The following is a 16643-nucleotide window of genomic DNA, read 5'->3' as shown; positions in this document are numbered from 1 at the left end:
TGAACTCCATCTGCCACTTCTCAGCCCACTTCTGCATCCGATCGATGTTTCTCTGCAATCTTCGACAATCCTCTACACTATCCACAACACCACCAACTATTGTGTCGTCTGCAAACATGCCAACCCACCCTTCAAGCCTCACATCCAGTTGATTAATAAAAGTCACAGAAAGTAGAGGTCCCAGAACCGATCCTTGTGGGACAACACTAGTCAGAATCCTTCAATCCGCATTTACTCCCTCCACCACGACCCTCTGCTTTCTGCAGGCAAGCCAATTCCCTAATCCACCTGGCCAAGATTCGTTGGACCCATTCTTTCTGACTTTCTTAATAAGCCTACCGTGTGGAACCTTGTCAAATGCCTTTCTAAATTAATGTAGATCACATCCACTGCACTACCCTCATCTGTATGCCTGGTCAACTCCTCAAAGATCTCTATCCAGCTTTTATGACACGATCTACCCTTCGCAAAGCCATTCTGACGGTCCCTGATGAGACCATGACTCCGTAAATGCCCTTATATCCTATCCGTAAAAATCATTTCCAACAGCTTTCCCACCACAGACGTAAGAGTCACTGGTTTATAATTACCCGGAATATCCCTACTATATTTTTTTGAACAATATACGCTTCCCTCCAATCCTCCGGTATCGTTCCCGTGGACAACGAGGACATAAAGATCCTAGCCAGAGGCTCAGCAATCTCGTACCTCGCCTCTGTGAACAACCTGAGGAGTATTCTGTCATGCCTCGTGGACCTATTCGTTCTAATATATTGTAACAACTCCAACACATCCTCTCCCTTAATATCAACATGCTTCAGAACATCACACATGTTGTCCTCAATGTCATCGAGTTCCGGCTCATTGGTGAATACCGAAAAGAAGTATTCATTGAGGATCTGGCTCACTTCTTCAACCTCCAGGCATATCTTTCTATCTTTATATACAATCGGTCCAACCTTCACTCCTGTCATCTTTTAGTTCTCCACATAATTGAAGAATGTCTTGGGGTTTTCCTTTACCCTACTCGTCAAGGGCTTCTCATGCCCCCATCTTGCTCTCCTCAGCCCCTTCTTAAGCTCCATTCTTGCTTCCCTATATTCCTCACTAGACCCCTCTGATCCTTGCTTCCTAAACTTCTTCCCCCTGACTAGATTTTCCACCTCACTTGTCACCCATGGTTCCTTCACCTTACCATTCTTTATCTTCCTCACCGGGACAAATTTATCCCTGACATCCTGCAAGAGATCCCTAATCATCGAACACATGTCCATAGTGCATTTCCCTGCAAACATTTCATCCCAATTCACACCCGCATGTTCTAGTTTTATAGCCTCATAATTTGCGTTTCCCCAATTAAAAGAAAATCCTGTCCTCTCCGATTATATCCTTTTCCATGATAATCTTAAAGGCCAAGGAGTTGTGGTCACTGTCCCCCAGATGCTCAACCACTGAGAGATCTGTGACCTGACCCGGTTCGTTATCAAATACAAGATCTAGTATGGCATTCCCCTTGTTCTTCCGGTCAACATACTGTGACAGGAATCTCGAGGGACTGGGTTATGGAGAGAGGGAGGGAAGGTTGGTACTTTATTCCCGGGAGCGTAATTGCAATTTTACGAGTTCCATTAACCCAGGAAGGGCGCAGACAGAGTGCACACGCACAGACTGTTCGGGATATCAACAACCAGACGCTTCAGGGTGGAGGTGAGAGTGAATGAAAAAGAGAAAGAGAGAGAGATCAGAGAGACGTACGGTGCAGCGAGGACGGAGATGGGAGAGATAGAATGGGATAGAGGGATGAGAAAGAGGGAGAGAGGGTAAAGTGATGGGTAGTAGGAGCGGCGAAAGAGCGGGCGGAGAACGTGCAAGGGAGCAGAGAGACAGAGAGTGCTGGCGTGACTGGGGAAGCGCGGGGCTGGGTGGTGGGGACTGACGAGACTTAAGGGGATAGATGGATGAGATTTTTGTCGTTGTCTCGAGAATGGGGTTCGAAATGTGGCTGAGAATGGAGTGGTAGGGAGGGAAATTGGGAGGATGGATGGAGGGAGAGTGGAAGAGTGATAAGGAGGAGAAAGTGGTTTTAGTCACGTGGTTCAGGCCGCCGCCACGGGCTGTTGACAGAGTCCCTGGATGTTTTCAGGAATAGCCGGGTAGAAAGGTGCAGACTTCTCGCAGATGAAACGGTGATCAGCATTGCAAGGATAGTCTCTTTCTTTCGGTCGGCAATCAATACAGACGGGTGTTCCATAGGACACGGAGTACAGGAAACCAGAGGCCACTTTTCTATCAAAGAGGGTTAAAAAATTACAACCCAGACAAAACAGCGCAGCAGTCAACAGCAGACCCTCGAAAAAAAAACTAATCTCATTAAACAGCGTTCTCCTCACAGCCCTAAGACCGTCCCCAAACTAATCACACTGACCCAGTTTCGCATCACAGTCCTATATCAGTCTCCATGCGAATCCAGCAGACGAACTCTCCCCCCGCACCCAAATTTGTTTCAGTCTCCAAACAAATCCCCCTGTCCCACCCTCTCCTCACAGACTTATGACAGTCCCGAAACTAAACCGTCAGGCCTGCTCTCTTCCCGCAAACCTTTAGCGTTCCTCAAATTAATCGCATGGACCTTACCTCTCCAAACAGCTTCGTGTCAGCCTCCAAACTAATCCCACTGCACCGCCGTCAACCCACAGTCACGGGTCCGTCGCAAAATTTGTACCACTGACAAACCCTCTCCCACAGCCCTGCTTCAGTCCGCAAACTAATCCCACTGACACACTCTTTGCACACAGTCTCCAAACTAATTCAATTATCCCACTCTCTCCCCTCCGATCTCTGTCAGTCCCTAAAGTAATCCCACTGCCCAACTTTTATTTTTCTCACAAATCAGCTCAGTGCCACGTTCCCTCCATCTCCCCATGTCTTCGTGTCACTCTCTAAACTAATTCCGCTGCATCTCGCACTCCCCAGAGCCCTGCGTCAGTCAGCAAAATAATGCCAGGGTACTGATCTCTCCGTAGAGTTCCTGCCAGCCCTCCAGATTTACCCACTGCCCTACCCTTCCTCGACAGACACGAATCATTCCCCAAAATATTCCCATTGTGCCTCCCTCACCTGACAACCTCGGACAGACTTGAAACAATCCCAGTGGCACCGCTTCTTCCAACAAACCTATCTCAGTCCGTAAACTGACCCAATTTTCTCCCGTCAGTACCGTGTCATCCCCAAACTCTCACCCCGCAGATCAGTCCAAATCTTACCCTCTTTCGCATTTTCCAATCCAGTATACAGTGATACGGGAGTCAACAGCACGGTAAACAAAACTCTGTGAAATTAAATTCAATTGATTAATGCCTAGAATAGGAAACTATTTACGGAGCCTCTCTCGGATTATTACAACAGGAGTGTGTGAAGGGAGACTGCGGAGGGAGTTTCACTCTGTGTCTCACCCCGGTAATGTGTTGGGAGAGTTTGGAGGAAGTTTCACTCTGTGTCTGACCCCGGTAATGTGTGATGGGAAGATGCGCAGGCGGCTTCACTCGGTGTCTGACCCCGGGCAGTGTGCGATGAGACGGTGTGGAGGGAGCTTCACACTGTGTATGACCACGGGAGTGTGCGATGAGACGGTGTGGAGGGAGCTTCACTCTGTGTATGGCCACTGGTGTGTGCGATGAGACGGACTGAAAGAAGCTTCACTATGAACAGGGACCACCACTGTTCTTCTCATCCTGGTAAACGTGGGAGCCGTATGAATATCTCCTCTCGTGGTGTGACACCTACCGCTTCATCCTGTGAATTGATTTCGAGAAGCCTTGAATCAAATTTTGAACACTCTTGCCAAGCTTCATCGTAAGATGTTTCAAACGTGGAGAAGAAATAACACCTTTCTTCATGTCTGACCCAATCCTTCGAACATTTTTCCTCTGAAATGCAGGAATAAAGAAAAATCAATCTCCTTCCAACACCGTCCTATCACACACTACCGGGGTCACGCACAGAGTGAAAATTCCTCCGTACTGTCCCACCACACATTTCCGGGGTCAGACGCAGGGTGAATCTCCCTGCACACCGTCGCATCGCACACTCCTGTGTTCAGAAACAGAGTGAAACCTCCTCCAAATGTCCCATCAAAAACTCTCGGGATCAGACATAGAGTGATGCTCCTACCACGCCGTCCCATCACACATTTCTGGGTTGAGTTGTAAAGTGACGATCTCTGCGAACCGTCCTCTCACTCTGACTCGCTGGGTCAGAAACAGAGTGTAGCTCCCTGTGCCCTGTCCCATCAAACAGACACACAGACATGTTCCCAAAAAACTCTGCCAAAACACATTCCCTGGACCAGACACAGAGTGAAGATTCCAAGAACACCGTCTCAGCACATGCACGTTGTGTTAGACATAGAGTATAGTTGCTTCTACACCAACCCATCATAAAACCCCGGGGTCAGACTCAAAGTGATGCTCCCTCCAGAATATCCCAACACACAACATGTTCTCAGACACAGAGTGGAACACTTCCGCACCGTCCCATCACACACTCCAAAGATCAGTTTTACAGTGATGCTCCCTCCGTAGCATTCCAACACCCGCACAGCGTGTCAGTCACAGCGTGAAGCTCCTTCCACAGTATCTTTTCACAGTCCACAGTGGTCAGACGCAGAGTGACAGTCCGTCCATACAATCACATCACACTCCCAGTAGTTGAACACAGTGTGAGCATCGCATAGCACTGTCCCATCATATACTCCCGATGTCAGTCGAGAGTGGTGCTCCCATCAAACCGTCCCATGACAGACTCTTAGGTTCACACACAGACTGAGGCTCCCTCTAAACTGCCCGATTACACGTCCCGGGGTCAGATACAACTCCCCCACAGCCTCCTATCACGCAGTTCCGTGTTCCGACTCAAATTGAAGCTCGTTCACACCGACCCCTCATACTGTCCTGGTGTCAGTCTCAGTTGAATTACCCTCCACACCGTCCCATCACACACACTCAGGGTCAGACACAGAGTGCATCTCCCTTCCACAACGTCCCATTACGCAATCCCGGGATCAGCCACAGAATGATGCTCCCTCTGCACGGTCCCAGCACATAGTCCGAGGGTCAGAAACAGAGTGAATCTTCCTCCATACGTCCCATCACAGAATCACGGGGTCAGACATAGAGTGAAGCTCCCACCACACCATCCCATCACACATTTCTGGGTTCAGTTGTAAAGTGACGATCTCTGCGAACCGTCCGATCACTCAGACTCGCCGGATCAGAGACAGAGTGTAGCTCCCCGTGCCCTGTACCATCAAACAGTCACACAGAGAAGTTCCCAAGACACGTTCCCGGGATCAGACACAGAGCGAAGTTCCCAAAACACCGTTTCAGCACATGCACGTTCTGTTAGACACAGAGAAACCTTTCTTCCACACCAACACATCACAAAATCCCGGGGTCACACACAAAGTGATGCTACCTCCAGAACATCCCAACACACAACACGTTCTCAGACACAGAGTGGAGCACTTCCACACCGTCCCATCTCACACTCCAAGGATCAGGCACACAGTTATGCTCCCTGCTGAGCATCCCATCGCAAACACACTGTATGAGACCCAGAGTGAAGCTCCCTCCACACCGTCCCATCACACACTCCCCGGTCAGAAACAGAATGAAGCTCCGTCAACATCGTCCCATCACGCACTCCCCGGGTCAGACACAGAGTGAATCTCCCTCCACACCGTCCCATCGCGCATTCCCGGTCAGTCGCAGATTGAAGTTCCCTCCACACTGTCCCATCACACACTCCCGGGGTCAGATCAGAGTGAAGCCTCCTCCACACTGTCCCAACACACAACACTTCTGGGGTCACACACAGACTGAGGCTCCCTCCAAAATGCCCTATGATACGTTCCGGGGCCAGATACAAACTCCCTCCACAACCACCGATCACGCATTTCCGTGGTCAGACTCTAACTGAAGGTCGTCCACACCGTCCCATTACACTCTCCGGCTGTCAGACACAAATTGTATCTCCCTCCACAGCACCTCATTAAACACTCTTGGTACCCGCCACAAGGTGTAGCTCCCTCAACACCGTCCCATCACAAACTTCAGGAGTCAGTTACAAGCTCCTTCCCACCATCCTATCACATACTTCCTGAGCGACAGGCACAAATAGAATTTCAATCCACACCGTCCAGTCACATACTCCCGGTGTGGGACACAGGACTTAGCTCCCTCCGCAACTTCAAATCATGCAACTCATTGCCAGACGCTGAGAGAATCTGGTTCAGCACTGTCCCATCACAGAATCCAGGGGACTAACACAGAGTGAAACTCCCTTACACTGTTACATTATACCCACCCGGTGTCAGACACAGAATGAAACTCTGTCTCTCTCCACGGTCCCATCAAACACACATTGGTTCAGACTGCACGCTGCTCACTGTTACGTCACACGTTCTTGCGGACAGACACAGAGTGAAGCTCCATCAACACCGTCTCAGAACACACCCGGTAACAGACACGGAATGAAACTCCCTCAGCACCCTTCCATCACGGTCTCCCGGTGTCAGACATAGAGTGAAGTTCACTCCACACCATCCCATGACACGCACCCAAAGTCAGACATAGAGTGAATCTCCATCCAGACCGTCCCATCACACAATCCCGAGATCAGATACGGAATGAAACTACCTCGGCATCACAGACACCGGATTCAGTTACAGAGTGCAACAGCCTGCACGCCATCCAATCACACATCTCCTAATGGGTCAGACACAAATTGGGCTTCCATCCACAATGTCCCGTCACGCACTCTCGGGAACAGACGAAGGATGAAGTTCTTGTCTCACGTTCCCATCATACTCTTCCGGTGTGAGACACAGAGTGATGCTCCTTCCACACTGTCCCATCACACACTCCACGGTTCAGCCTCAGACTGAAGCTTTCTCTCCACCTCACTATCACACACTCCATGGGTCAGACATGGAGTGAAGCTCCCTGCACACTCTCCTAAAACAGAGTCCTGCAGGCAAACACAGAGTGAACCTACTCCAACACGACCGCGTTACACCCGCCCGTGATCAGATAGGAAATGAAACACTCTCGCCACCATCCCACTGCACACTCCCGTGGTCAGGCACAGTATGATGCTCCTTCTACCCTGTCACATCACACAACACAGGGGTCAGAAAACGTGAGAAGCTCCCTCCGCACCGTCCTATCATTACTGTTGTTATCAGACAAAGAACGGAACACCATCCAGGCACGCGCCACTGTTCCCGGTGTCAGACACACACATGCTTCCTTCCCAAACGCAGTCACCCACCCCCACCTCCGGTATTCCTTCCCATCACACGCACACTGTGTCACAAACAGGGTCCAATGATACACACACTGGGTGAGACACTTTAAGCTTCCTGCACACGGTCAGATCACACACTGAAATGGTCAGGCGCAGATGGAATCTCTCTCTCCGCCGTCCCATCACACGCTACAGGCGTTAGCCGTGGAGTGAAGCTCCCGTCCACATTGTCCCATCACACACTACCGGAGTCAGACAGAGAGTTTTGCTCCCTCTACAAACTCTCGCCACGTACTGCCTGGGTCAGAAACAGAGTGAATCTCTCTCTCTCTCCATGGGCTCATCACACATTCCAGCGGTCAGATGTGGAGTGATGTTTCCTGCACACCGTCCAATTACACTCTTCCCATGTCAGATTATGAATGTTACTCCTTCCACACCGTTTCATTACACACTCTCGGGGTCAGACTCAGAGTGTAGCTAAGTCCACGCCGCCGCTCATACACGCCCTGAGTAAGAGATCAGAATGTAGATCCTTTCCCAAAGTCCAATCTCACACAGCCTTGGTCAGACACACTCTAATCTTCCTCTCCACGACCCCATCACACACTCCAACGGTTAGACACGGAAATAAACTGCCTTAGCACACACGGCAAATATCAGAGGGAGACCGATTCTCCCTCTACTTTTTCTCAACAGACCACAGAGCAAACTGTCTGACACACAGGGAAGCTGCCTCCTCACCGTCCCATCACACACTCCCGTGGTCAGACACAGAATGAATCTCCCTCCACACGGTCACATCACACACCACCGAGTCTAACAAAGTGTGAATCTCCCTCCTTAAGTTTCATCACACCCTCCTGTGTTCACACACAAAGCGAAGTTCCGCCCTCACTCTCCCATGGCACACTCACGGGGTCAGAGTACCTTCACAACATCCAATCACACAACCCGGTGTCATATGGACGGAACGCCCCTCTGCACTGTCCCATCGCACACTCCCGGAGTTAGACACAGACGCTCTCTCTCTCACACTCTCTACGATCCCATTACACACTCCGGGAATCAGATACAGTGTGATGCTCCCTCCACACCGCCCCATCACACACTCACGGTTTCCGTCTCAGAGTGAAGCGCCCTCTGCAACATCCCATCACACACTCGCGGTTTGAGTCACAGAGTGAAGCCCCCTCTGCAACGTCCCATCACTCACTCCAGAATTCAGACACAGAGTGAACGCCCCTCTGCACCGTCTCGTCACACACACCCGGATTCAGAGTGAAACTCTCACTCCACGGTGCCATAACACCATTCAGGGGTCAGACATGGGGTGAATCTCTCTGCGCCCTGTCCGATCACACAATCCGCCTGTCAGACACAGAGTGAAGCTGGATCCACCGTCACATCAGAGATTCCCGGAGTCAGACATAGAGTGAAGCTGTAAAGATACGTCTCACAATCCCATGGTCAGACACAGAGTGAATCCACCACCAAAACGTCCCGTCACACTCTCCTGGGTTCAGTGACAGAGTGAAACTTCCTCCACGCAGCACCATGACACACTCCCCCGTCAAACACAGAGGAAATCTCCTTCCACACCATCTCTTCACTACTCCCGAGGTCAGGCACAGAGTGACGCTTCCTCTCTCTGTGTCTGCCCTGTGATGAGGAGCGGGTTAAAGATGAGAATGATGCCTCACCTCTTCTGCTGGTCAACAATTCACAGATTTGAGCCTTGGTTTCGTTCACAGCTTTGTACTTCGTTTCCATCTCGTTGATCTTGGATTGAAGGGTTGAGTTTATCTCATGGTAGTTTCGGTCGAGGGTGATTATGGACTGACGAATCTGTGACACTGAGAGAGATGGTGAAGGATGATTAACGTTTACAGTGACACGTGTTTCAGCAACACGCTACCGAGCGGGTTACAGAGAGTATTGTGTCAGTGTCACGTTGAAGGTTGTCACAGTGAGAGGTGTCGGCCTGTCGTGTCACGCTGAGGTGTATATTAATGTGTCAGTGAAGGTTATGTTGTTGTCACAATGGGGGTCTGCGTCAATATCATGCGGGTCACGATCGAGTTGCTGTGAAGGACGTGGCGGTGTCACCGTGACAGGTAATTCTGTGCCCCGGCGAGAGTTGTGCCGGATCACAGTGAATTGTATCTCGATATCACGGCGAGGGAGAAGTCAGAGTAAGGGGCCTGGTACTGCCACGGTGAGTGGAGTATCTGTGTCATGGTGTGGGGTGTGTTTGTCTCACAGAGAGGAATGTGTCTGTGTCACGGTGAGAGGCATGTCATTGCCACGGTGGTTGTAACAGTGTCAGGCTGAGGTGTTTTGGTATCACGCTAAGAGGTTTTCCTGTGTCAGAATGAGGTGTGGGTAATTGCCTCTGTGAGCGGTGCATCGGCGTTATGTTGAGCGGTGATACTGTCTCGGTCAGGGGTGTTACAGTGACTTCTGAGTCTTTGTCACGAGGCGGTGCAGATCATGTCGAGGAGAGTGAAGGTGTCGCAGTGTACGGTCCCTCAGCGTCACTGTGAAAAAACGTGTCGGTGTCATTTTGAGGTGTGTTTCGCCGTCGCCTTGAGGAATTTATCAGTAACATGGTCAGGGGCATGTCAATGTTACAGTGAGGGGTACGTTGCGGTCAGTGTTACCGCATATCTGTATGACGGCGATGTTTGGGTCAGTGTCGCGGATAGGAGTGTATCTGTGCCTCGTTGAAGGTCGTGACCGTGCTACGGTGACACCATTGTTCATGTTATGGTGAATAGTGTGTCGGTGTCAGGATGAGCCTTGATTGTGTTACGGTGAAGGTCGTGTCTTTATCACGGTTAGGTGTTTGTCTGTGTTATGGTGATAGGTTTTAATCGGTGTTACAGTGAGGGGCGTGTCTGTGTCGCTGTGGTGTTTTACAATAGCAGTTTGTTCCACTCTCTTTATTTATGGTCTGACTCCTCCCGGAGACCGTTCCACTCACGATGGATCGAGAGTCCGGCCACAATTATGATGAGGGCGGACGTAACTAAGCACAGCAGGCAGATCTGACGGTGTGGTCTGTTTCCCATCTTCCGTTTCGACTCCTGTTCATGCGCACCTGTAGAGAGACCACTCGGCCATAACAGCAGAAGGTATAGGAGCAGAGGTCGGCCATTCCGGCCATAGAGTCTGCTCGGCCATTCAATCATGTGCTGATCTCATTCTTCCAGTCATCCCCACTCCCCTGCATACTCTCAATACCCATTGAAACGCTGGCTAATCGATAACCGATCCATCTCTGCCTTAAATGCACCCAATGCCTCGGCATCCACAGCTGCTCGGGACAACAAATTCCACAGATTTACCACCGTCGGACTGATCCGCATCTCAGTTCTAAAAGGACGTCTTTCAATCCTGAAGTCGTACCTTCTTGTCCTAGAATCCCCTACCATGGGAAATAACATTTCCATGTCTAATCTGTTCAGGCTTTTCAACATTCGGGACGTTTCTATGAGATTCCCCGTCATTCTCCTGATGTCCGGCGAAAACTGCCCAAGAGTTGCCAGATGTTCTTCATACAGAAACCCCTTCATTCCGGGAATCATTCTCGTTTATCTTCTCTGAAACCTGTCTTATGTCAGTATACCTCAGGAGCCAAGAACTGCACACACACACATCTAAGTGTGTCTCTCTAGTGCCTTTTGGTGCCTCAGCATCACTGCCTGCTCTTCCATTCTGCAGCTCTAGAAATGAATGTCAACATTTCACCACCGAGTGAACCAGCAGGTTATCAGAGTTTGTTATTTTTTTCACATTTCTGTAATTGTTTGCCCGCTTTGTTCTATTTTCACACATTGGATACATGACGGGCTAAACTCTGCCACTTCTCGAACTGTATCTGTGACTGATCCATATCGCATTGAATTATTTTGCCAGTTTTCAACATGACCCACAAGACCACCCATCTTCGTATCACGTACAACTCACCAACGCACCCATCCACAATCCCATCAAGATCATTTACATACGTCACAGGCAGGAGGTGGAATGAGCTCCCAGAGAAGTGGCGGAGAGAGATGAACTGACCTGTTTGCGCAGTTGTTGGCATCACTCCAGGTCCCGAGGCAATGGGAGGATCCTCATTGTCCTCGATGAGGGGTTTGTCCTTCCGAAAGTTCAGCTCTGAGTAGGTGGAGGTCAGGCCGACTGGGAGAGAGAGTCAGACAGGAAGATTAGGGAGGGAATGAGACAGCGGTAGAGAATGGAAGAGAGAGTCGCGGACAGACAGAAGAGATAGGAAGAGAGAGAAGAGAGAGAGGAGCAGTGGGGGGACAGGAGTGACAGCGAAAGTGAGGGGAGGGAGAGAGGAGGGAGACAGGGAGGCAGAGGAGTAGAGCGATGAACGGAGAGGGGGAGACAGCGAGAGAGGCGATAGCCGGGAAGATCCGAGAGGAATAATGGGGAGAGAGAGGAGGGTGACAGAGGCGGAGACAGAGGGGGAGAGAGAGGCGAGAGAGTCAGGAATGGTGTGATAACAGGGAGAGGAGTGAGAGAGAGAGCGAAAGAGAAGGGGATCGAGAAGGGAGAGTGAGCGGCGGAGAAAAGTTGGAGAAGAATGGATTAGGGATAAGAAGCCAATTTGAGAGAAAGGTGAAAGAACGAGGGGAAGTGCGTCGGGAGTTGGCATCCGTCCACGTCCCGATGAAAAGGGAGGATCCTCATTCTCATCGATAAGGGGTTCGTGTTTCCGAAAGTTCAGCTCTGAGTCGGTGGAGATCAGGCCGACTGGGAGAGAGAGAGTCAGAGCGGCTGGTTAGGGAAAAAAATGAGACAGCAGTAGAGAATGAGAGAGAGGGTCGCGGAGAGAGGAAGAGACAGGAGTAATAGAGAGGGTGAAGCGTGGGTGAGAGAGCAGCTGAGAGACAGCGAGGCAAAAGTTTGGGAGAGTGGAGTGAGAGAGGAAAGACGGCGAAAGCGATGCACAGGGAACGGGAGAGAGCGATGGGGCAATAAGCGGGAAAATGAACGAGGTGAGAAAGGGGAGAGAGAGAGTGAGACACAAAGGGTCAGGGGAGAGGGTGCCGGGGAGACTGCAGAAAGACGGGAACAGTGAGAGGTGAGTGAAAGGTGCGAGAGAGAGCCAACGAGAGGGTGATTGGAAAGGAAGGGTGTGCGGAGAACTGTGGGAGAGGATAAGGACGAGCGAGAAGAGAATTTCAGAGAGGGGAAAGAACGAGTGGAGAGAGTGTCAGGGAGAGCAAGATAGAAGTGGATAGCGAGGTGGGGAAGACGTGGAGGGGAGATGACCGGGAAACGGAGGAACAGAGAGATTTGGGAAGATTGTGTGAGGTTCGGGAGAGGATAACCGTGATCGGAGAAGGGTGAAGATAAGGGGACTCTGATATGGAGGTGCGCTGGGAGCGGACCCAAATGCGAGGTAGAGACACTGAACAGAACTAGGTTTGTCAATAAAGCAAGAGAAGTGGGGACAAAGCGACACTGGACAAGACACAGTCCTGGACGAGACTAGGAAACCGGGACCTGAACGAAGAGCCAGGAACTTGGAACAAGAACAAGGACTCCGACCCGGAACCTGACTCGGGCTCGGTCTCCGGATCTAAACGAGGATAAGTCGCGGTTTCAGTACGTCGCGTGGCTACAGGACTGGACGTGAAACTCCTGCACAGGACGAGAACACAAAGCCTTGGCTTGGACTAGACGAGGTTAATGGACGTGGTTTGGACCAGGCAAGGTACTCTAGGGCTGGGCAAGGCACAAAGAAAGGACGAGACCCCGAAGCCTTGACTTGGTCATGGAAGATAGGAACGCAGAACACCGAGTCTCGGTTTTTTGGAGACAGGAACGCAGAGCACAGAGCCTTGGTCTTGTCAGACAGGAACATTCAACACAGAGCCGGGACCGCTCCTTGTGAACAGGACGTAGGGCCAGGACTCATAAATAGAACACAGAGAGACAGATTTTCACTCAAGGTAGCGGCAAACGGCCGGACCTACCTAGCGAGTGCATGGACATAGAGACGGTTCCCAACACAAGGTAGCAGCAAACGGCCGAAGCTACCTAGCGAAGGCGTGGACACAGAGACAGTTCCGAACAACGATAGACAGTCCCTTATCTAGACACAGCAAGGTTTTGGTCTTGCTCCGGCGGTAGAACATCACAGCGATACAGGCGAGGCTTCAATCGAGTCTTCAGGTGAAGGTAGCAGGCGAGGCTTTATGAGGAACGTGAAGGGAAGGGAAGGGAACAGTGCAGCAAAGAAGCTGACCCCAGGAGCTATTTAAGCAGCCAGCCCAGAATCAGAATCATGTGCCTCAATAAAGGCACACACGTGGACAAGGGAAAACCGGAAAACTTGGAACACGGATTGATAGACCGGACGGTGAACCGGAATGTAGTCTTCAAGGACCGCGCCATGACAGGCAGTTGGAGACAGTAGGGGAATGAGTTTGAGAGAACGACAAAGTGATAGAGGAGGGGAGGGAGGGGGAGAGGATAGACAGAGATAGAGGAGACAGGGTAATAGAAGGGATGGGAGAAGAGTGAATTATAAGCATGCAGTTACATCCACAGATATAGATCACTTCATGGGAGTAGAACAAGGTTAATGAATAACAGAATGCAGAATGAAGTGTCACAGTTACAGATGAAGAGCAGTACAGGCACACAATGAGGTACAAGTGCCACCAGGGCGTATATTGTGAGATCCAGGGTAGATCTGATCGTACTAGGGGATCGCTCAATATTCTGATAGCAGTGGGGTAGAAGCTGTCTTGGAGCATAGTGAAAAATGCTCTCGCATCTTCCCTCCGATGGGAAGGGGCGGGTGCAGAAGAGAGAATGTCCAGGACGGGCAGGGTGTTTCTCTGTTGCTGCTGGCTACAACACCGAGCTGGCAGGAATTGCAGGAGGGGAGGAGGAGGGGAGGCTGGTTTCTGAGTTGTGCTCAGTTCTTTGCACAGCGCTCTGCAGTTTTGTTTTGTTTGTTTTTTGTGTGTGTGGTCAGAGGCGGAGCGGCTTCTATATTTAGATTGAGGAACCAGAGCGGTTCATCAGAGCAGGGTAGTGGACGTGATGCTTGGGAACTCAACAAGGCATTTCATGTTACCACTTAGTAGTCTATTCTGTAGAATTATGTGGAATACAGGGAGATTTGACTGAGTCTGGACTCGAGGGACTGAGTTATGGAGAGAGGTCAGGCAGGTTGGGACTTTAATTCTTGGAGCGGAGGGTTGACTTTACAGAAACGTAGAAAACCACGAGTGGTGAATGCGTGCAGTTATTTCCCCTGGACTTGGAGAATCAAATGTAAGAGGTTTCTTCTTTTATGTTACTGCGTAGTCTAATTAAAATGGCTTCTTTATTATGTTTTCATTGAAATTGCTTGTTTGTTATGTTATCTCCTGAGAAGGTCCTCCTGCTAGCAGTTGTTTGGAACATGTTACTAATAAGAGGGTGGACAAACCGATTGGCATAGATGTTATTTTTCCTGTGTGTCTGTAAGTTAGTGTGATGCGCCGGTATTTGGGCACAAGGCGGGAGAGAGAGACAGAGGATGGATCAGGTTCTGTGAGTCCGCTAAAGCAGGTGGACCCCGAGCAGGAGACCGAGTTCCAGGGTGTTCGGTGGGGAGGGGAGCCGGAGACGGACTCGTATGGGGCGTCTGGTCGACCACCGTTGTTGGTCCCAGGCGGCAGGTCGAGGTGGTCGGAGGGGATCGCAAGCTGAAGAAGGAGGGTCCCGAGCTCCAACTGTTTGTGCACGAAGACGTTGAGCTATGATAAATGTTGCGCCTTTTATTTTCTTTTTATATTTTATTCTCTATTAATTATATAGTTCCAGAAACATCTATACACTGCAAAACATTTAATCGTATCTAGTGTATTGTCTGTTATTTGGGCGAGCTGGAGTACATCGCACTGCATCCACACAAACTATTACCCAGATTGGCGGAGCCAAGGTCTGTTTCCCTCGACGACAGCGAGCTAGGCGACACTGACGCTGGTCAGGGGGCTACACAAAGACCAGAGCGCACATGTCCAGGTTGAGTGGGGAAAGGGTTGTCATGGGGTGCCGAGTGATAACCTTTTGTTACCCAGTTGGTGGCCAGTCCATGGAGCGGTCTTACAGAAGTGGTCGAGGCAGATGCATTAGATACTTGGACACAAGGGAGAATGGCACGTGTCCCCTCCAGAATCACGTCATCAGCGTGACCTCTGACCTGATTGTGCAGTGGTTGGCAGCCCGCCGCGGCCCGAGGCAATGAGAGGATCTTCGTCTTCAGAGATGCGGGGTTCCTCTTTCTGAAAGTTCAGCTCTGAGTAGGTGGAGGTCAGACTGTCTGGGAGAGAGAGTCGGACAGACAGATAAGGAAGAGAGTGAGAGCCGTAGAGAACGGGGGAGTGAGTCGTGGAGAGGGAGAAGAGACAGAAAGAGAGAGAAGAGAGAGAGGAACAAGTGGCGTGGGGTGGGGAGAGGAGTGAGAGCGAAAGAGAGGGGAGGGAGAGAGGAGAGAGACAGGGAGGCAGAGGAGTAGAGCGATGGACGGCGAGGGCGAGACAGCGAGAGAGGTGATATTCGGGAAGATCAAAGAGAAATAATGGGGAGAGAGTACGGGTGACAGAGGCGGAGACGGGGGTGGGAGATGGGAGAGAGTCGGAAACAGTGTGAGAGCAGGGAGAGGTGAAGGAGCGAGGAGAAAGTGTCGGGAGAGGGAGAGAGGGTGGATAGAGAGGAGGAGAAGGGGTGAAGGGAGATTAGAGGCCATTTATGGACAGAGAGAGGTGGGAAGACCGGGAGGGGCAACGGGGAAGGATGAGAGGGAGCGAAGAGAGAGGGAAAGAGCGAGAGGGGAAATAAACTCGCAGAGAAGTGGTCCAGGCATTCAAGAAATTCGAAAACCTTGCGAGGATGACATCTGATGCTTCCAGAATGGCGTCAGTACGGTGAACCCTGACCTGTTTGCGCAGTTGCTGGCATCCATCCAGGTCCCGATGCAATGGGAGGATACTCATCCTCGACGATAAGGGATTCGTCTTTCCGAAAGTTCAGCTCTGAGTAGGTGGAAGTCAGGCCGACTGGGAGAGAAAGAGTCAGAACGGCTGATTAGAGAGAGAATGAGACAGCGGTAGAGAATGGGAGACAGAGTCATGGAAAGAATGACGAGACAGGAGAAAGAGAAAGGGGTAAGCGAGGGGAAGAGAGGAGATGAGAGACAGCGCGACAAATGGTTTGGGTGAGTAGGGAAATATACAGAGAGGAAAGACGGTGAAAGCGATGGACAGAGACAAAGAGAGAGTGATGCGGTAATGGGCGGGGAAATGCAAGAACAGTGG

The 16643-nt window shown here is 50.7% G+C and overlaps 1 protein-coding gene across 1 annotated transcript in view; it reads right to left on the bottom strand.

The window, feature by feature from the left end:
* Positions 1-16049, bottom strand: part of LOC140208158 (uncharacterized) — a gene marked incomplete at its 5' end in the record, with an annotated part of 46854 nt that extends 30805 nt beyond the window's left edge. Inside the window, 4 exons of the mRNA XM_072276639.1 lie at positions 3784-3926; positions 9009-9161; positions 10292-10408; positions 15530-16049. Of these exons, the coding sequence (XP_072132740.1) occupies positions 3784-3926; positions 9009-9161; positions 10292-10408; positions 15530-16049 (933 nt within the window). The remainder of the gene's footprint in view (positions 1-3783; positions 3927-9008; positions 9162-10291; positions 10409-15529) is intronic.
* Positions 16050-16643: the final 594 nt, after the last annotated feature.

This window comes from Mobula birostris, chromosome 13 (assembly GCF_030028105.1).
Source record: "Mobula birostris isolate sMobBir1 chromosome 13, sMobBir1.hap1, whole genome shotgun sequence".
Lineage (NCBI taxonomy): Eukaryota > Metazoa > Chordata > Chondrichthyes > Myliobatiformes > Myliobatidae > Mobula > Mobula birostris.
Note: the sequence above shows the minus strand (reverse complement) of the source record. Positions and strands in the feature narration are given on the sequence as shown.